At 34.1% G+C, this 22,380-nt stretch overlaps 1 protein-coding gene across 8 annotated transcripts in view; it reads left to right on the top strand.

Annotated features, from left to right (window-relative positions):
• WDR7 (WD repeat domain 7) overlaps window positions 1–22,380 on the top strand; it is a 363,333-nt gene that overhangs the window by 97,234 nt on the left and 243,719 nt on the right. For 6 of the 8 annotated variants that reach the window (XM_059039434.2, XM_067014343.1, XM_059039432.2 and 3 more), the window contains 5 exons: window positions 3,504–4,273; window positions 5,587–5,675; window positions 16,832–16,930; window positions 19,103–19,221; window positions 20,935–21,058. In XM_059039434.2, the coding sequence (XP_058895417.1) occupies window positions 3,504–4,273; window positions 5,587–5,675; window positions 16,832–16,930; window positions 19,103–19,221; window positions 20,935–21,058 (1,201 nt within the window). The remainder of the gene's footprint in view (window positions 1–3,503; window positions 4,274–5,586; window positions 5,676–16,831; window positions 16,931–19,102; window positions 19,222–20,934; window positions 21,059–22,380) is intronic. The other 2 variants (XM_059039436.2, XM_059039435.2) reach the window with 1 other exon arrangement.

Genomic DNA, 22,380 nt, shown 5'->3' with positions numbered 1-22,380 from the left:
GCCTTTATTCTTTTTCACATCCTGCTGTCTTTCTGCCCTTGCATACCTCAAGTTATCCCTTTGGTGAGGTTCTCCCTGATCACCCAAGGTGGAGTTGGTACTTTCTCTTTCTCTGTTGTGTTTTTTTTTTTTTTTTTTTTTTTTTTGGCTGCATCAGGTCTTCGTTGCCGTGCACAGGCTTTCTCTTGTTGCGGTGAGCAAGGGCTACTCTTTGCTGTGGTGTGCAGGCTTTTCATTGTGGTGACAGAGCATAGGCTCTAGGCATGCGGGCTTCAGTAGTTGTGGCACACGGGCTTAATTGCTCCGTGGCATGTGGGATCTTCCCAGACAAGGGTTTGAGCCTGTGTCCCCTGCATTGGCAAAGGTACAAATGCAAAGGTACAAATGTCTGCAACTACATGGTTCTGGAAGGCACAAGTGGTTTAATCTGGTTTCAGTAGGAAGATGCAGGGTTGTGGTTAGAGATGGAATTGGGGGAGTTGGCAGCAGTCTATTTTGGAGGCTGTTTTGTGCTTTGCAAAGAAGTCTTTGCCAAGATTTTATCCTTGGGTTATAAAATGCTGTTGAAGCCTCTTAAGCTGGAAAGGAACATAGTCAGATGGGAGGAGGACTAAGACAGAAGATAGACGATTTAAAGGGACTTAGTGTAATTTTATGAGCGAAGAGTTGATTAGCCACTTAAAATAATTTTATAAAGATTTTTATGTTCTTTGTTCATCTGCCAGCTACTCTGATATGCATGGGGTTATACAAGATGAGTAAGGTATAGTTCCTGTAGAATACAGGAAAATGTAAATACATAAAAGAAGTAATTATATAAATATAGCCAAGCTTTACAAGTTTGTGATATATAGTATAGAAGATGTTATGGGAACTGGGTTCATTGTGGACTAACTTTCCCGGGAGAATTAGGGTCTTGATGGACAAGAAGGGATTGGAGTAGAGCAAAGAAGAATATTTTGGGTAAAGAAATAAATAAAGGGATTAATGGGTGAGGGAGTGTGGTTATGGTGCTAGAGCCTGTTTGTTATAGCTGGAAAATATTTGGTATCAAATTGTAATGGGGGGCTTCCCTGGTGGCGCAGTGGTTGAGAGTCCGCCTGCCGATGCAGGGGACACGGGTTCGTGCCCCGGTTCGGGAAGATCCCACGTGCCGTGGAGCGGCTGGGCCCGTGAGCCATGGCCGCTGAGCCTGTGCGTCCGGAGCCTGTGCTCCACAACGGGAGAGGCCACAGCAGTGAGAGGCCCGCGTACCGCAAAAAAAAAAAAAAAAAAAAATTGTAATGGGCCTTGAATGTTGTGCTGAAGGATTTTGCGTTTTATCCTAGAGCATTATTTTCTAATTATGAAAATAATACATATTGATTATACACAATTTAAGAAATATATGGAAATGTGAAGAAAATGTAAATCTGATATGACTGCATCACAAAAAGTGGTTGCTATGAACATTTTCATGTATTTCTTTCCAATATTTGTCACGGTGCTCAAATGCATACTTGGGCATTAAATAAATGAAATCAGCATTATACTCTGTTGTATAGTGTGTGTGTGTGTGTGTGTGTGTACACGTATGTGCACATGTGTAATCTTATCTCACTTAAAATTGGAACATGGACATTTTGCCGTGTGGTTAAATGTGCCCAGGAAGCATGATTTATAGTGATTACAATATTTATTACATGGTTATGCTTATTTATTTATTTATTTATTATTTGTGATTTCTTTATTGTTGGATTATTTAGGTTGTTTTCAATCTAAAATAATGGATATTGTTTCACTGAATGTCTTTGTATTTCTGATTATTTAGGATAGGGTTCTAGAAATAAATGTACTGGATCAAACAATCTTAAGGGCTCATGCTGTATTTGCCAAATTGCTCTTCCAAAAGGCTCTATTTAAATTCATTCCTGCAGTGTGTAGGTCTGACTTTCATTGTACTCCTGGCTAAGTATGTTTTTCGTGTTTACTGTTTGCTAACTTTATAAGTGGTATCTTGTGGTTATTTAATTGTTATTTCCTCGACAATTCATTTGAGTAGGTTTTTCCTTGACTATTTGTCTCTTTTACTGTGAATTGCCCTTGACCTTTATGGTATTTTTCCCTTTTATTTTGGTATTACTATTTTTTATATAGATTATAACTTCATTAGTCCTATTTCTGGCACATTTTTCTTCCTATTTCTTACTTGCCTTAACTTTTTATAGTGGTGAATTTTAAATTTAAGTGTGTTTGGCAAGTGCTTTCTCATCTTGAGATCTATTCACCTATACTTTGATTTAGTTTGGGTTTTGTATTTTCCATTTCTCTTAATAACCCATGATAGTGGCAGTGTTCAGCAGAAGAGTGACATGATTAGATTTGTTCTTCAGAAAGCAGTCTTGTGGCCTGTGGAGGCTGGATGGGAGTAAGGAGAGACTAGGGGCAGTGACGCCTGTTTAGAGGAGAGGAGATAAGCGTCTGAACACAGTGATTGTGATGGTGGGGATAGATTAGAAGAATGATTCTCAACCAATGGTTTGGAAGATGCAGCAGGTTTAGTGGGAGGGTGGAGATTAGGTCAGATTAAGTACAAGGTTCTGTGGGCCATCCAGATACAAGCAGTGGGAATTGCAGGATTGAAACTGTTTCAGGAGCTGGTCTGGCTGGTGATGGAGATTAGGGAGCCACGTGCATATAGATGTTAGTTCTAATATGGGAGAAAAAAATGAGTTGTCAGGGCAGCTGACTGAGAAGCGTGGTCAGAATTAGAAGGCTCATTAAGAAGGTGTTCTCTGGGAAGCTCTTTTTATACTTTCTTTCTGTCTCTTAGCAAAATCAACAATGTCAGAGATTATGGATATGGTCAGAGATACTGCAAAGAGATTAATGAGGAGGGGGACTGAAAAGTTTCCACTGGATTAGTCTACTGCTTTCCTTAAATGTGGCTAAAAGGGGCAGTAGACTGGGAAAGAAATAGCAGAAGGAACACGGTCAAAGGATAACACTTTTAAAGACTCTAAGTAGACTTGAACATGTTTTCTATTGAGGGAAAAGAATTTATGGACAGGGAGAGATTGAAGGTAAAGTAAAAAAGGAGGAATTTGATGGTGCAGCAACTTAAAAGGATGAGTAGCTGTGATGAATGCATTATTCTTTCAGGTGGAACAGTAGTATTACATTCTCAGAGAAAGAATTTGCATATAAGTTATTGAAACGATTTTTAATCTGTTCTATGAGTAAAAAGACTCCCTGCTTCAATAATTAACTTTCATTTTCTTTTTTTAAAAAAATTAATTGACAGTTTTATAATTGTTTCAGCATAAAGTTCTTCTAATTGTTTAAGTTCATATCTTTTATATGCTGCTGATTGGCAAAGTTAGTGTGTTAGTTTTAATGATATAGATACCTAAAAACACAGCTTAATAAGCATTTAAATCCCTTTGATTATTTATTGTTCATTAATGAATATATGAAATTAAATACATTGAATTATAGCCATCTTTTAAAAATATTTGTTGCAGGGAAATTTACCTAAATATTCTCATAACTCCCTGATGGTTCAAGCAATAAAGACAAACCTAACAGACCCGGACATACATGTGCTTTTCTTTGATGTGGAAGCGTTGATTATTCAACTCCTGACTGAAGAAGCCTCTAGGCCGAATACTGCGCTTATTTCCCCAGAGAATCTGCAAAAAGCATCTGGCGGTTCAGACAAAGGGGGCTCTTTTCTAACTGGAAAACGAGCAGCAGTTCTCTTCCAACAAGTGAAAGAAACTATCAAAGAGAACATAAAGGAACATCTCCTTGATGATGAAGAGGAAGATGAGGAGATTATGAGACAGAGGCGGGAAGAAAGTGACCCCGAATATCGGGCCAGCAAATCTAAGCCACTGACCCTGTTAGAATATAATCTGACTATGGACACTGCAAAATTGTTCATGTCCTGCCTTCATGCCTGGGGTTTGAATGATGTTCTGGATGAAGTCTGTCTGGATCGCCTTGGAATGCTGAAACCCCACTGCACAGTATCGTTCGGCCTCTTATCGAGAGGAGGTCATATGTCACTGATGCTTCCTGGTTATAATCAGGCTGCTTGTAAACTATCACATGGGAAAGCAGAAGTAGGAAGGAAGCTGCTGGCAACGGAGGGAGTAGGAAAGGGAACTTACGGAGTGTCCCGGGCCGTCACCACACAACATCTCCTGTCTATCATATCTTTGGCAAATACCTTAATGAGTATGACCAATGCAACTTTTATTGGTGATCATATGAAGAAGGGCCCTACCAGGTGTGACCATGATAGTTTGATTTTATTCTTATGTTTCAAAAAAAAAGAAACCTGTTTTATTTTTGTCACTTCTTACTACCTTTTTTTGGGGGGGGGGGCACTCTACACACCTTGGCATTTTTGTGTCATCTCAGTGTTTCCCCCTTAAATTTTAAATACAACATGCATGACTTAAAATATAATCAAATTGTACAGTTTTATCTGTACTCAGACATACTTAGTAGCTATTTTAAAAAAACTTAGAATGAGGGAGTAGGTCAGAGTTCAGCTTTAACAAATTATAGACTAGCTCTTCAGTAAATATAATCTTAGATTGTATCTATTTAGTTTGCACTAACATTTAACTCAAATTGTATATTTGGTTAAAATGTGTGATCCATGTGATGAATGGTAAGCGCTCAGTGTCTGGCTTCAGCATTTTGTGAGACGTATAGTCAGAATTTCTCAATGGGAAAAGAGGAAACAGCTTTTTAAAGTGCAGGAGAGTATTCTTGTAATATTTCTACATATTTAACCTGAGTTGCTATTTCTCATTTTCCAAAAGTCATGAAGACAACTTTTTAAACTCTGGTTTTATTATGCTTTATTGAGAGCCGACCACATTTAGGATTCTTTTTAATCTAACACACTAAAGTAGCACTTACCTAGTGTCTGGCTCTGTTGTAAGCACTTTACAGATGTAAGCATCTCCTTAATGCCCTTACCCCTATAAGGTAGGTACTTTTATTATCCTTTTGTTACAGATGATAGAGCTGAGTGAGACACAGAGAGGTGAAGTAACTTGCCCAAGGTCACACAAGTAGTAAATGGTAGGGCTGGAATTCAAAAGGGGACAGTCTGCCGGTGGAGTGGAAGGTTTCTTAATGCCTTATTACCTTTTTCAGATTTTAGGGCTGAATTTTTTGAAAGTCAGTATATTGTTCCATAAGTTCGTTTGGAGCAGTGATGTGGGGTGGGCTGAAATATCAGCATGCTAATACTGAAGAATGAAGGGTTAATTATGATATTTATCTGTCAGTGGTAGTAGATTAAAGTGTTCATAAACATTTCTTAAACTAGTTTAAAGCATAAACCGTAGATGTAAAATTTTAACTTGCTATTTGTTAATCATTTAATTTTCTGTATTAAAATCTGAAATGGAAAGGTACAAAACCAAAAACCCCTATCTTTTTGGAACAGCAAATTGAAAATGTTCTGTTATGTGTTTCTTTTGCAATTCATTTGGAACTAGAAAACTTAATATTTTAAATGGCTCTGGAATTATGAAACTATGAACGTGTATATATACATGTATTTTCTTCTTCTTTTCAAAGGCCACCTAGACCAGGCACCCCAGACCTTTCTAAGGCAAGGGGTTCTCCTCCAACTTCCAGTAATATTGTGCAAGGACAGATTAAACAAGGTAAAGTTAAATCTTATTAAGTAATTGACATGACATTTCAGCTCTAGAAACTGAGGAGGCATAGCTAATGTATAATCATAACATTTTGTTTGTCTCAGATTGTTAAATAGAGAAAAGTTGTTATATTCCAGATGTAAATATGGATAATTAAGATGTTAGTTAAAAATAAATCAGATTTATTTAGAAATTGATAAATGAGCGTATTTCACATAATTTTATTGTACTGTCTTTGGCCTAATTTTTATGCATTAAGGGCAGCGTAACTTGACAATGCTAGTGCCTTAATGTGTGTATCTTGAGTCTATAAGTTATGTCTAGTTTTTAAACTACATTTAGAAATGTTTAAATTCGTATTTCCATACTATAGCTATTCTTGTGTCGTTTGCCAGTAGTTCATTCATTGTAATCCACAGTGGAAATAGTTTCTTTTTATTTAGTCATTATATACTTTAACTTTTTGTTCATAGCTTTTGTATTGTTAGGGGGTAGAAGAAAGATTGAGTTTTTCTTCCTTTATTTTATTTTACACTCATTTTAAGACTGACAGGTGAGCTAATCAGAGTTCAGGGGGGAGTCACTTCTGCTTAGAGAGCTTTCCTTTAGGCTAAGTTGAAGGTTCTGCTTGTAAATGGTGACATTGTAGGATGTTCTTTTTTCAAAAAAATTTGTTTAAGGTTTTAAAGAGTCAGTGAACAGTTCCGCAAGATTTGTTTGGTGAACAATAGGCCTCCAACTTCATGCCTACAAATTTTCTCTTTCCCAGAACAAGTCCTCTGCTCTCTTAGCTGCTTGTTTGTCCTTACTTTAACATCCTTAAATGGTATGCTTGGTTTTTAGTTTTAGTGCTGTGTCGTAGCTTCTCATTATGGAAGATAAGCTCCCCCCCTTCTCTATGCCACTCCTGTCCTGCATTGCGAGCCCCATGTGGTCACCCCTCTTACTCCCCTGTCTTCTCATCAAGCCTTTATACTCATTTTATAATAGTCTATATGAAGATATATAAAAGTTTTAATTAGATAACTCTATACTTGTGTATGTGTGAAATACACACAGAAAAGTGCACAAAACAAATATGCAGCTCAGTGATTTTTACAAGCTAAACACCCATGTAATTATATCTCTGGACAAGAAATAGAACATTGCCAGTACTCCTGAAGCCTCCTACGTGTTCCCTCCCAATCAGTATACCTTCCTCTTCCAAAGGTAACTACTATCTTGACTTTTAGGAAAGCATTTCCTTGCTTTCCTTTATGTTTGTACCACCTAAGTTTAAATCCCTAAACACTATGGTTTAGTTTTGCCTGTGTTTTGAATTTTATATGCGTTCAGTTCGTCATGGAGTGTGTATTCTTTTGTGTTTGGCTACTTTTGTGAGATTTATCAGTGTTGTTGCACGTGATTATAGTTTGTTCATTTTCATTGTTCATTTGCTGTATACTATTCTGATGAATGAATAGACCACAGTTTTTTCACCCATTTTTTGGTCAATAGACATTTGGATTATTTCCAGTGTTTTCATTTTCATAAATAATTCTGCTATGAACATTCTTGTATTTGAATCTTAGTGTATATTATAAGCTTTTCTGTTGTGTAGGTAACCAAAAGCGGAATTTCTGCATATATTTATCTTCAGCTTTAATTGTGGATAATGTTAACGTGTTTTCCTAAGTGAGAGACATATACATCCATCAAACTGGCTAAGGGGAAAAAGATGGAAATTGTTGTGTTAGCTGGGATATGGATCAGTGAGACCTCTCATATATCGCTGGTAAGATATCCTAGCCAACACTTAATATTTTCCATGTTTTTCACTTTAGCCATTTTGGTATCGCTAGTATATCTGACATATCAATATTTTCATTCCTGATTAATATTTTTGTGTCCTATTTAAGAAATTACCCTGATATTTCTACTCTGATATGAGGATATTCTTCTTTATTTTCTTTTAGAAGCTTTCTTAGTTTACCTTTCTCATTTAGGTCTATAATCTGCCTAGACCTTAATTTTGTGTATTATGTGAAGCAGGGGTCCTGTTTTGACTTTACTTCCATATACCAAATTGGTACAGCATGATTTATTAAAGAGATGATTCTTTCCCCACTGCTCTGCGGTGCCATTTTTGTCATAAATATAATGTCCTTATATATGGTAGTCTATTTCTGAGCTGTTTGAGCACTTTGATTTGTTTGTGTATCATTGTGCGTTAATTACTGTAGCTCTGTAATAAGACTTGATATTTAATAGATCAAGTCTTCCTACCTGTTCTTCTTAAAGAATGTCTTGACTATTCTTGTCCTTTTGAATTTCAGTATAAACTTTAGAACTGTTTTATTATTGTCACAAAGGCCTATTGTGATTTTAACTTCGATTTTATTGAATTTGTAGATCATTTGGGGGAGAATTATTATCTTAATGGGGTTCATTCATTTAATCCATCAACTTGATATATCTCTACATTTATTTAGGTCTTATTTAGCTATCATAACTCTGTATAGTTTTCTATGTAGAGGTCTTATATTTCTTTTGTTAGATTTATTCTTAGATATTAGATTTTTAAAATACTCTATTTAATATCTAACTGATATAAAATTTCTTCATTTTCTGTGCCCCTGATACAGAAATGCAGTTGACTTTTGTATATTGACCTTGTATCAAAGAATCTTGCTAAATTCACCTATTAAAGGCAATACTTTTCTGTAGATTCTTTTGATCATACGGACAATCATATGGAACAGCTTTTTTATTTCCAGTATCAAAGGGAGAACTTTTAAGATTTCATAATTATGATAATTCCTATATGCTTTTACAGATAATTTAAGAAATTAACTCTTCTGTTCCTTTGCTAAGTGTTTATCATCAATGTATGTTGGATTTTATCATGCTCTTTCTGTATCTATTGAGGTGACTATATAATTTTTTTTACTCTATTAATGTGATGAATTTACAACCCGATTTTGCATTCCAGAATAAAACCAATCTTGTGATTATTATTATCTTATATATTATTGTATTTAATTTAATATTTTTTATTTAGGAAAACGTTTTCTTCTAATATTTATGTAAGGTTTTACTTTATTCAAGTTTCGGCAAATGGATTCTAGAATTTGTGTGAGATTGGCATTAATTATTCATAAATGTGCAGTGAAATTTGCTGGGGTTAGACCTAGAGTTTTCTTTGTGGGGAGTTGTAAAATTCTGGGTTCAGTTTCTCTCATTGTTATAGAACTTCAGATTTTCTGTTTCTTTTTGTGTCAGTTTCACTAAGTAGTACATATTTAGGGATTTTTCCAGTTCTAAATTTTCAAATGTGTTTGCATTTGAAGAGATAACATCTTATCTTTTTAATTTCTGTAGTATCTGTGGTGATGTCTCCATTTTTATTCCTGATATTAATCATTTGTAGCTTTCTTTTCTCTTGATCAGTCTTACCAGGGCTTTATCAGTCTTTTTAATCCATAGTGCCTTTGTTTATCCTTTCTAATGCATATTTTTTCCTGTTTCACTAAATTCCGCTCTTCTCCCACTTCCTTTGGATTCAATATGCTGTTGTTATTAATTTAAAAAATAAGTTTATTTATTTAATTTATTTCTGTCTGCATTGGGTCTTTGTTGCTGTGTGTGGGCTTTCTCTAGTTGTGGCGAGTGGGGGCCACTCTTCATTGCAGTGCGCGGGCTTCTCATTGTGGTGGCTTCTCTTGTTGCAGAGCACGGGTTCTAGGCATGCGGGCTTAAGTAGTCATGGCTCACGGGCTCTAGAACAGACACCCAGTAGTTGTGGCACACAGGTTTAGTTGCTCTGCGGCATGTGGGATCTTCCTGGACCAGGGTTCAGACTCGTGTCCCCTGCATTGGCAGACGGATTCTTAACCACTGCGTCACCAGGGAAGTCCAGTTATTATTAATTTTTAAAAACTTTTTACGATTGATGGTTACTTACTGATGTTGAATTGAAGTTAGAGCAGTCATCCTTGCCTCATTCCCAATCTTAGGGATAAAGCATCCAGTCTTTTACTATTAAGTATGATGTTAGCCATAAGTTTTTCTTAGATGAGCTGGATGTTGAGGAAGTTCCCTCCTATTCCTAGTTTGGTGAGATTTTAAAATTATGAACAGATGTTAGATTTTGTCAGATGATTTTTCTGCATCTATTGAAATTATCAAATGAATTTTCTCCTTTATTTTCTCAATAAGTCCAAGAACACTGACTTTTGAATTTTAAAAAACCTTGCAATCCTGGGGTAGATCACACTTGGTCATGATGAATTATCCTCTTTATAGATTATTGGATATAATTTGCTAAAATTTTGTTAAAAAGAGTTTTTATGTGTATGATCATGAGGGATTTTGGTCTAGAGTTTTTCATTTCAATAATGTGTTTATTCAATTTTGGTAACAGGATAATGCTGGTCTCACAGAATGACTTAGGATGTTATCCCTTTTCTTGTGTTTTCTGGAAGGGCATGTGTAGAATTGATACTATTTTTTACTTGTTTGCTCTGTTTCACCAGTGAAAATATGTGGGCATCGGGTTTTCTTTATGGGAAGATTTTTTAACTACAAATTTAAATGCTTTAATAGATAGAGCTATTTAGGTTTATTTAAAAATTCATTTTGAGTGAACTTTGGTAATTTGTGTCAAATTTATTGGCAAAAAGTTGTTTAATATTCTCTTATTTTCCTTTCAATATCATATCTGTAGGATTTGAAATGACATCCCCTATCTCATTTCTATTATTCATAACTTATGTTTTTTCTTTTTTCCTGATCAGTCTAGCTAGTAACTTAGCAGTTTTATAGTTCTTAACCAGCTTTTGGTTTCATCAGTTTTTAATCTGCTGTTCTTCTGTTTTCTATTTCATTTATTTCTGCTTTGCTTGTTTTTATTTCATTTCTTTTGCTTTAAATTTGCTTGTATTTTTAATTTTTATTTTTTTAGAGTAGAACCTGAAGCTATGGATATAAAACTTTTCTTCTTTCCTGATATAGGCAGTCAGCACTACAAATTTACCCTAAGTACAGCTTTAGTAGCATCCCACATATTTTGATATGCTTTCATTTTTCTTTTTCTCTTGACTTTTTCTTTTATCCCTGGGTAATTTATTATTGAGTTCAGTTTGCAAACATTTGGGAACTTTCCAAGGATCTTTCTGCTATTGATTTCTAATTTATGGTCAGATAATATACTTTGTATGGTTTGAATTCTTTGAATATTGAAACTTGTTTTATGGCCCTAAATATGGTCTTTCTTGGTCAGTATACTGTGTGCACTTCAGATGACTGTGTATTCTGCTCTTGTTGGGTGGAGTGTTTCATAAATGTCAGGTCACGTTGCTTAAGAGTATTCAGGTTTAGCAGATATTAGCTGGTTTTTCTGCCCACTTGGTTCTATCTATCGTTTAGATAAGGGTATTGAATTCTGCAGCAGTTGTGGATGTGTTTATTCCTCCCTGCATTTCTATCAGTTTTTGCTTAATATATTTTGAAGCTCTCTTTATTGGGTGCATAAACCTTTAGAATTGTTATTTCTTATTGATCAACAATGCATTATATATTTCACCACCATGATGGTATTGAATTTGCCTACCTGGCCAGGTCTGAGGATTTTAAAGTTGGAGTGCTTTAATGTTGCTCCTCTCGGAAAAGCCTCAAGTCTTGAGAGCAGCGAAGAAGGAACTAAAAATTGTCTTTTTCTAAAGCATTTACTTAAGGTGATAGATTTAGGAATTTCCATTTGGAACAGCACAGATGCTAGTCTTATAAAGTAAATGAAGGTTAGCAATCTGTATTGAGAATTACATAGTAAAATGCTTTAGGATGGCATTATAAAACTCATTTTCTATTTGAATATTGAAATGTAATATTTCTTTAACATACATTTGTTAAGCACTTTTGTTTTTCCTCCAAACAACTCTATTTGGGGTACAGAGATTAGTCTAATGTATACTGTCTTGCATAGTTTATGTCTATCTAGAAGATAACACACGAACATAACCAACGTAGGGTAGGAGGTGGTGCTGTACAGATAAAGGGCTTTGATTCCTTGATAGCTTTTCAGCAGAGTATTATTATTTAGTCTCATCTCTCTGACTTCTCTTACATTGGTATTCTTTTAAACATTTTCATCTTTCCTTATGTTTTCTTTTCCTGACTCCCTCTGTAGCCCACATTGACTCACAATCTATTTTCAAGTTGGAATGCAAACATGAATATGCTTCTTTTCGATAAACTGTCACTTTATGTTGGTTAATACTTGTTCAGCTCCAAAATAATCTATATGGAATAAAGACTTTAGCTGGGAATTGGACCTTTTACAGGCATTTGGGTCTGAGAGTAAAAATGATATAAATAGTTTTGCTAACATAATTTCTCATAAACAATATCAGGGTATTTCATGGGCAAATAATTTCTTCACAAGAATACTTCACAGTATTCATTTATTAGATACTTGATTTTGCAGTTTATAAAATATCTCACTTGAGGAAGGGATCAGAGATATCAACCAAGTAAATTTTTGTTCATGGTCATACATCCCTGAGTCTGCCCATGGCTTTAGGCTTTTCTATATTCTGACATATTGTACTTCTCTTTATCAATTCAGTAATTTCACGGCGAAAGTCTTTGGTCTGTGCCTCTTGTGCTTATCTTGACTGTGACCATATCTTTATGTTAATAGTTACATCTTTACTCAGGGGCAGGTGTGGAGGTAAGTCTAGGCAACTTAAAGATTTAAAGTCATGTTACATTATTTGCAATTTTATTTTTAAGAAGTGGATCCAATTTAGGTTGTCTAAACTTAGAAGTAAGAGGTAGTTGTTCCTAAATTATAACCAATAGTTACTCACCATCCTTTTCCAGGATCTATAGCAAAAAACTAGGAGTACCTATGTCAGGCTAATAAAGGGGCCTGCGAATCCCTTAAAATTTTGCGTTTGAACTTATGTGCCCTTTAAAAAAATTTCTCTACCTGTAATTTAATTGCAGAAGCTCTAACTTTGGTCTGCTTTGGAAGCTCAGAGGGCAGGGCTTTTTTTCTTTTTTGTTCACTGATCTATCACAAGAACAGCTTGGAACAGTGGCTGGTACATAGAAGGAGCTCAGTAAATATTTGTTGATTGAATGAATCTATAGATACCTATTCTTTATGCTTCTAGAGTCAATATGTCAATACCTAGGAACTGAGGCTGTAAGGGCTGACAAGAGATCCCTGCCTTCAGGAAGCTTATATCTAGTGGAGGAGATCCAGAGGAGTGCAGTTTATGATTTTGGCTGGCTGCTTATTTGCTTTTCCTACCAGACTCTGAGTACTTTGAGAGCAGCATCTTGGTCTACTCTTTATGTTTTTATATGCTTAGCTTAGTACCTCTCATGGAGTAGGCACTGATTACATTAATCAAATGAAAGAAAATTTTGATAGCCTTCATATGTCTAATTCAAGTTAGTGTTTATATTATAATTTTATCTTTCACTATAATGAACTCTCTCCACATGGTTTCTGTCTTGCTCATTTATTTATTTGGGATGTTAATGGAGACCTTTTACAAAAGTTTGTGTTTCTTTTGGTTTTTTTTTTTTTTTTTTTTTTTTGACTCTCTGGTTGAAGTTATAGGCCAACATAAAACTATCACTCCATCTAAACTTACTCCAATTCTAATGTAATCCAGTGGTGATCTAGAGGCTTAAGTAGTGTTACTGTATTTTTCAAACATTATCAACACTTTAGTCTTTTGCCTTGATGCATATCTATCTGTTTGTCAGAGTACCATCTTGGGCTGTTTACTCATTCTGATTTATGGTAGCTCCTCATCCTTTCTACTTCCTGGAGCTTTGTGTCCCCTTAGTGCCCTTAGCTATTTGTGCTCTTCTTTTACCTGTTTTAAGGATATCCTTTTTTCCTTATGATGTTTGGTTAATGATTTATCCTACTGCTTCATGTTGATTTAAAAGATGATGAGAATGCCTATCTACCTAAGATAAAAGTGTAGACATAAAAGAAGTTTACAGAAAGGCAGATGTTGCTCTAAGATCTCTATATTAGATGGCATACCCAATGTGGAAGGCCTTTTTATTAAGTACATGGTGATTGACTCTGTTTCCTCATTTCTAATTTTTTCATGTTTTCTCCTCCTCTATCCTCTCCCTCTCAAAGCTTCATGATTCTCATATAACACTTTAGATAAAGTGATTCATTGTAAAATACTTTTATTTATCGTTTTAGTGTTTAGCTTTGAAAAAACTTCCTTTTTCAGCATTGCATTTGGTTTTCTGTACCTTCTAGGTTATCTTTTTTTTTCTTCTGAAAAATGTATTGAGAGGGCTATTTGTGTATATCTGCTGGGAGGGTAATGAGGTTTAGACCAATATGTAGGGAGCACTTGCTACCAAAAGTATGTTTGCTTTCTTCCCTATATAGATTTTTCATATCACAATGGTGATTGGCAAAAATGGAGCTTAGATTTAGATTTCAAATGAAGACTGAGGTAGACCTGTTCAAAGACAGAAACCATGGCCATTGTCATTTTGAGTACTTCTATATATGCCATTTAAAGGGAAACCAGAGCACATGTGTGCACATATAAGTTGTCACACATGTTTATCTGCATCCGTCTTTTCATGTGAGAGTAAGCCGTTGTGAAGAGGCTCTTAGCTGCAACATTACTTAAAGAACTTTCTCAGGTAAAATAACAGAACTTGTGTCAGTTCTGTCACCATTTTGAAGCTGTGCTGAGACTATTTTCCCTTGTGTTTTACTGATTCTTAATAAAAAGAGCAAATTGGTAAGAGGAGCAAAAAGTTGACATTGCAGCTTTTCTATTTTAAGAAATTAACTGCTTGCTTACGTTTTATGGTATAAATCTTTGATGTTCAGTGCCGTACATAACTTATTCAGATTTATTATGTGTCATTAAATCTTGGGCTTTTTATTATGGTAGTGTACTCTTTTCTTCTAATTTCTATTGCTGATTTTTCTATATGTGGACAGTTTTTAAAGCTGTAGTAGAGTTTCATTTCAGTATTCTCAATGAATTATGAAAATAGTTCTAGATTCTGCAGTTTCAGTTATGAGGTAGTCTGAATAAAGTATTTTTTGATGATGATGATGATGATGCAGAGATTTGTAAAGCATAGTAAATCTGATTCCTTGATTTCTATTACAGGATTTTTTTTTAATTTTAAATGCCCACAGAATTTATTAAAGGAAAGTGTAAAAGGCCTTTTCTACATGCAATACCATTTAAACGGGACTCCAGAAATATAATACTCAGAGCATCTGTTTATTTCTCTCATTACAAATAAAGCTATATATATTGAACATTATTCTATTAAGACATATTCTTATTCTAGAAGTTTTGCCAGTAGCATTTCTAGTTTCCTTTCGACTTGTGATTTAGGGAAGACAGTATAGTTTAATCCCACTCCTTATTTGACCTAGCTAGGGGAATGATCACTGAGTCCTAAACTTTGGTTTGTTTGTATTGAATTTTTTCACCTTACCATTCTAGTGTCCTTTCAGAATTAATGATAACGTCAGATGAAGTTAACCCAGACTTTTCAGGAATAATAATTTCTCCTTTATTTAAAATGAAATTATAGAAAAACCCCAACTGTTGGAAACCACCAGAGGAACTCGCTCAACAATTTTGGTGGCATGAAAGCTGAAACCTGTAAATTTACTCCTTGCCACCAAAGGCTTACCAACTTTTTGCATGGGGAATTGAATATTTTATAGGCCATAATTACTGAATTTGTATTTAAAAATGATTTAAACATGAGAAATTATTCAATGGAATATGTAGAAATATTGCGGATTTCTTTGCAAGATTACAATGGAATTCTTAGATCTTATGAAATATACAATTGAGAGTAATTCTAATCCTTTCATAAGTATAACATTATAAAGTACTTGTAATTTCATAAGGAACAAAAAACAGGTCTGTTATAATAAAAAGAATGATAATTTCCCAGATAAAATTTTCATGTGTGCAAGAGGTGCTTCTTTAGGGTTTATGGAGTTGGAGTTTCTGTTTTTTATTACTGGTCATATACTTCTTTTAGTTCTCCGGTTTACCTCACACGTGTCTGATTGACATTATGATGCGTTTGTGAGGAAATTATGAAAAGTTGTTTTCATGCAACTGTCCTGTAGTTGCAAAAGAGCTTCACTGCATGAAAAGCAAACATTTCATTCGGCAGACAATGCTTAATTTGTTCAGGAGCCCAAACCTATTGCTGTTCAATGACAGAAGAAAGGAGAGGGATTAATTTGAAGATGCTTGTGCATGACATATGGTAATTTCTCCATAGGAAGGAAGTGTCAAGTGGTGACCTCTAAATCTTAACGTTGACCTTCAGTTGTCGAATGTGTGCGCCCTACGGTCCTTTTGCCTTTTCATGTGATCATTTAAGCTGAACATTTTCCTGGTATCATAACTTTTTTGGGGGGGAGGGTGGGTGTTGTTCCATCTATTCTATAAGGGTTATAGCATTCACAGTAATTATTTTAGAATATAAAGCATTTGTATCATAAAAATATTTTTTAAACTGAAGAATGGAGCTACGTTAGGAGTCTTCTAACAAGAGTTAAGTATATTTAATTTAACTTTAAATTGTTATATTTTAAAAGTTGTATTTTACAAGTTGGTATAATTTAAATTGAGTTTTTAATAAAATGAGTAATAAATTGAAATGATCTCAGTGAATATTGGTTTGAGAGATTACAAAATAATTTAGGCATAATGTTAGGAAATAAATTATTAGCAAAAAATGTAATTGACAAACCGAAGACCAAAGTAAACTTTTCATCATGTGATACATTTTAAAAATTGAATTACATTTTTGCGAATTCTTAACATGTTGTCATTTTTTTCATTGTAGCCTTAGTTATTTTAGAACTTCTTTTTATATTAGATGACACATCATTCAACTATAAATAGATTTTGGTTTGAACTACACTGTGATTGCTATTCAATAAAATATATCATTTTACTGCCATAATCCTTAATAATCATACCTTTCTGATTAAAACATCATTTTTCAGTTCTGCATTTACTATATTTTGCCAACTTTGTTTTTTAGTATTCACTAACACTGAGCTTTTTTTCAGAAACCGCTGTATCTCAATTCTCTCCTCTTTTATTTCTTCTGTTTTCTGCTGCAAGTTGCTGCACCTGTCGTTTCTGCTCGGTCTGATGCTGATCACTCTGGCTCTGACCCTGCTTCTACTCCTGCTTTACATACCTGTTTCTTAGTAAATGAAGGTATTCTCTCTCAACTTTCTAACAACTTTCTTTCAATCTGTGCTTTATTCTAGTATATGTTCTTTTTATCTAATTTATACATGCATCTGCTTTGTTATATGTGAGATCCTAAAGTTTCCATTTTATAACTTGATTTGCTAATGTCAGTGATAAGGGTCGATTATAAAAATGTAATGTTATTCCTGGCTGGTATAAACCATGTTTCCTGTAATCTAGAATGCTATTAAAGAAGTGCAAAGATACTAATCTATGATACGAAGTAGGCATTAAAAACGGGGTTGGTTTTCATGATGATGTTTGCCATGTGATCTCTGGTGTTAGAGCTAATTAATTTATTTTACATGTATCATTACTCTGTGACAGACACTCTTTATTCTCTGTACACAACATGTGCCCTGGTTAGAGGGGAAAGTATTTTTGGAGCTCTGAAAATGTCAATGGAATCTACAAACCTTTATTCCCCAATAAAGGATTATTTATACTGACTGGAAGCTTAACGGAACTTGTGAGCCATGAGTTATATCCAGTCTCTTCATTGTGGGCTCAATCTTCACCAGTTTATATAATATAAAAATGAGTAAATTTACAAAATCTCGTATGTAACCCAGGATGATTCTAACTCTTCACTAAAAGCAATAATACCAGTATATTCAAATAGAAAGAATGATACAATATCTATAAAATACAGAGTCCGTGTTCTAAGTACTATTCCTTCAGAAAGAAAACATGGGACCATAAAAGTATAATTCAGTTTTTGTTTGGTTTCCCTGTCATAGACGTGTACTAAGGTTTGTATGTTAAGATTGGATTTTAGCAAAAATAATTAGGGTCATATTTGTTAAGCTATTGTGAAAGGTAGTAATTTGTTGATTCAAAAACAAGCTGTTGACTTTGGACCGTGGTGAGAATCATCTTCATATTAAAATTTAGCTCATAAATACACTTCATACTTTTATGAGACGTTAAAACATTAGGAAGTTACTAGGTAGTAATTTGTTTATATATATTTGTGTATGTATATATGTAGGTTTGTATATGTATGTATATATATTCCTCTGTTGAAAATAAATTATAATCTAAAATGGGTGTGCTCATCATCTTAATCGATGTAATTATATATTCTTAGTTGTTGAGAATTTCCTTACTGAAAGGGTGAATCTTTACATAGGTGGCTTGTCTCTCTTGCTCTCTCTCTCACTCACACCCTCTTTAACACTCCCAATAATCATTTTGAGTTTTATGGTAGGGTTTTTGTTGTTGCTGTTTTAGAATACTACAGCTTAGATTATTTCAGAACACTGATTTGCTAAAAGTCTGTGGTCACAGATAACTCACCTTGTAATATGAACACTTGTAAAATAGGGTGGAAATGATTATTTGCGAATGTCTGGATACTAGTACTTTTAAGTATTGCAGTGGTTTACATTGTTTGTTGTCTTTATGTAATCAATTTCCATATTGTGGAATAGAATTTTGGAAAAAACAACTTTTATTCCCATAGATTAGAGTTAATGATACTTAAAATTTTATAAATTTTAGATTAAGTTTTTATTTTGGGGAATGTAGGAATTCATTTTTTCCTCTCAAACTTGGTGTTAGTTTACTTAAGTTATGATGGTGACTAAACTTCTGATTCATTTTGTGAGAAAAGGGATCAATAAGTACATTAATTAAAGGCCCTCTGACAGAGAATAGGAAACGTCTCTGTTGACTGATACGAAGGTAATACCAGATGGCCAGGCCTTAAGTGACATGAACTTATCTTTGGAAATAAATCTGTGTGAGTGCCCTTTTAACTGTCAGTAGGTTCAAATCTAGAGCTCTGGTATGTGTTTATTTCTGTGCTTTTCTACACCTGAATATATGTCTTATTTTAGAGGGAATGTTTAGAAATGTGTTTTTCTTGTGGAATTCATATATACTTAATATGGAAATTTGTTTTTATTTGTTTTAAAACTTTTAGAGTTCTTAGAGCTGAAATTCGAGAGGAAATACATTTAGAACTGAAATGCATTTGTTATATCTTTGTACAAAATATCTAATAATAAATTGAAGTCATAACATAATTGAGCAGGTCTCCCCTTTTTGGTTTAGGTTTGCTATACTTACATGCAGAAAAATATTTGAATTGGGGGAATACCAAAGTGTTTATAACATATTACATTTTAACAGGATGGAGTCAGTTGGCTGCTATGCATTGTGTTATGCTGCCAGACCTGCTGGGATTGGACAAATTTAGGCCCCCGCTTCTAGAGATGCTGGCTCGGAGATGGCAAGATAGATGCTTGGAGGTAACATCGCGGTGATATGGCTAGAAAACAAAAACATTAAAAAGGCACTGGACAAGTGTAAATTTGAAACAAAAATGTTATTTTTATCTAATTTCTTATCACCTGTTTATTATGTGATAGAAAACACGGATCCAATGATTCTAAACAGTAATGTTTCAACTTGCATATTTGTTTACTTTTTTTAAATCTAGTGAGTATTTGATCAAAAGTTTTATGTACTTATGGAACAGTTTGTTAAGTATTGATTTCTGTACAGATCATACACATACATGCACACACACATACGTACAACCCACCTCCCCCCAGATTGCACGTTCAGGTATAATCACATCAATCAAATTCTAAGTGAATAACCATAGTCCAGTGGAAGGTCCCGTGTTATAATAGAAGGGGAAGGTCTTTGGAATTAGAAGAGACCTGGGTTTAAAAATCAGTTCTGCCAGTTATTAACTTTGTGACCCTAGGCGATGTACCTAATCTATCTGAAGCTCATTTGTAAAGTGGGGATAATAGTATATTCCTCACAGGATTGCTGTCAGGATCAAATAAGATAATGCAAGTAGCACAGTAAGTACAGAGCCTGACACATGGTAGGAGCTCAGTAAATGGTAGCTATTATTTTGTGTTAATGGACTTGTGTGGTATTAGATATTGCTTGGAATATAATATCACCAGGGATTTGGAAATGTTTTATGGAGATTTTGCTTATTATAGCATTTGACCCACATAGCTGTAGCAGTTTATGTCTTTCAAAAATTTTAATTTACCAAATTTAAATAGCATCCTGTCCCTTTCCTGGTCTCCCTTCCCTCAACTCCAAGTGGAATTGCAGCATACTAAAATTGTCATGGTTTTGCATTTGAATAATGTTTGAATTCACTTCAAAAGTCAGTTATAGTTAAAAACAATTTTTATTTGAATTCTTATCAGATGCTACTGAGTTATCTTTTCAATTATAAATACTCAATAAATTGATTGGTACATACCTTGACAGTTATCTAGCTTCTTTGAACCAATGGGTGTGGCACTTTGGCCAAAATAAAACAAAACTAAACTAAAACTGCAACATAAAAGTGTGTGCCATGTTGAAAGAAAAATTGAGATAATATAATTTTGAAAAATAGTTTCCTTTTATAGAATTAATGCCATTTCATAGGAATATATTTGCTTGTTTGTTGAAAACAAATTGTTTAAGCCAGTCTTAGGTATACGTGAATTGTGTGGATTAATACATTTATGTTTGTGTAAGCAATATATATTTAAGCATTATAATAGAAAGAAATCCATTAGACAAGGTTAAATTTCTTCAGGCTGAAAGAGAAAACATTTAATAATTCTATCAGTGATTTTTTTTAACAGTAATATTTATATGGAAATTTTAAAAATTGAAAATGCCAAATTAAAGTACAAGAATATTTTTGTGCAAGCCTTGGAAAATGAAGTTTTAAACCCCAAACTGATTAAACATTCAAACATTATTCTATTAGTATTAAAGTATTTTTAAGTGAGATCATTAACTGAAAATCTTTGATTTGCTTGCATCCAGTTTATTCAACTTTAGTACTTACTTCATTGTTTGGTTAGTAGTATTTCTCATGTAAATAAATGTGGTTTGTATATTTTCTAGCTTGCTTTCATTATGAACTTGCTCGTGTTTAAACACCTCACTCACTGGTCTGCTTCCGTTTTTTGCATTTGGTTCTGTGGTCTTAGGTCAGAGAAGCCGCACAGGCCCTGCTTCTAGCAGAACTGAGAAGAATTGAGCAGGCGGGACGGAAGGAGGCCATCGATACCTGGGCTCCTTACTTACCTCAGTACATGGACCACATCATATCACGTAAGAGCCCTCATGCTTTTCTACAAAGCTTTTCATGCATGTGTAGGAAAATACCCAAACCTGCAGTTATGCTTTCTACTGCCTGTTACCAAAAGTGAATCATTGACCTTAAGGTGAAAACAGGGGATCCTCAAATTCTGCTCATTCATTTCCTGAATCCTTACGGTTTGGAGTTTGGTTTTGTAAAAAGTTATGTAAAATAAATATCTAAATATTCACAAATTCACTGACCCCTTATAAAGTTAACCCTGAATTGAGAATTCTACCCTGTTAACCCTAGCATCTGTCTCTGCCTATTTCATTATTATGATTGTGGGTACCAACTTTTTAGATATTGATCTGATATATAAGTATAAATACAAGGCAGATCTTTCCAAGTAGAAGTTGGAATTGTGAATCCTTACGAATCATCTGGTAGATTTAGACCAGTGTACTATTGAAAAAGAGAAAAATAGCAAGGATTTTGACTGAAGAATCTTTCAAAAGAGTATAAGTTCAATGGACTGGGAAACATCATGGGAAAAATTTTTGAAATTCTGGAATAGCTTTTGTAAAGTAAAACCTTTGCAATTATGCTGCTAGGTCTAAAGTGCATTGAAGAAAAGTTACAGTGCTCTGTGATAATTTTTTTTCTTTTTAGGGAAAGTATGCTTCATTCCCAACTCATCATTTAATTCGTTCTTTATTCTCCTAAAGAAGAATTCACAATTAAAAGTTTAGCCTGTTCTATTGTGTATAAGGTAAAATAAATCAGTTTCACTTTTTTAAAAAGATAAAGTCTCGATGAATCTTTAACAAAACTTTTTGACTATGGAAATTTGTCCTGGGCTTTAGGTGCATTCATTTTAAGTGACCTTTTGTCAATACCAGTTATTCTCATTTATGAGATACTCATTATACATGTCAAGACAAACAATACATGACTGTATAAGATAGAAAATGAAGATAAGATTCAAAAAGGGTTATCATTGTTATAACTGGTATAAGTCTACCAGATGTTTGCCAGTGGTGACTATAGTGGTTGTTTAATTAAGTATGTGACCTTGGACACTTAACCTTTTTTCAGCCTCAGTTTTGTCACAGATGAAATGAAGATGATATAGTAGGACTTTATAGGATTATTTTGAGTATGTCGTGAGTGAATCTTTGTTAAGCACATGGAACAGTACCTAAGCAGTCGTAAGCTCTATATATTTGTTAAATAAACACATTTATAATCTATAAAAATGCAAATATATATATCACATGTAACCAAAACATCACACATTAACAACTCTAGTTACAAATTCTTTAACCTAAATAGGTAACAGACTGTTTACTGA

Source organism: Kogia breviceps, chromosome 15, assembly GCF_026419965.1.
Source record: "Kogia breviceps isolate mKogBre1 chromosome 15, mKogBre1 haplotype 1, whole genome shotgun sequence".
Lineage (NCBI taxonomy): Eukaryota > Metazoa > Chordata > Mammalia > Artiodactyla > Physeteridae > Kogia > Kogia breviceps.
Note: the sequence above shows the minus strand (reverse complement) of the source record. Positions and strands in the feature narration are given on the sequence as shown.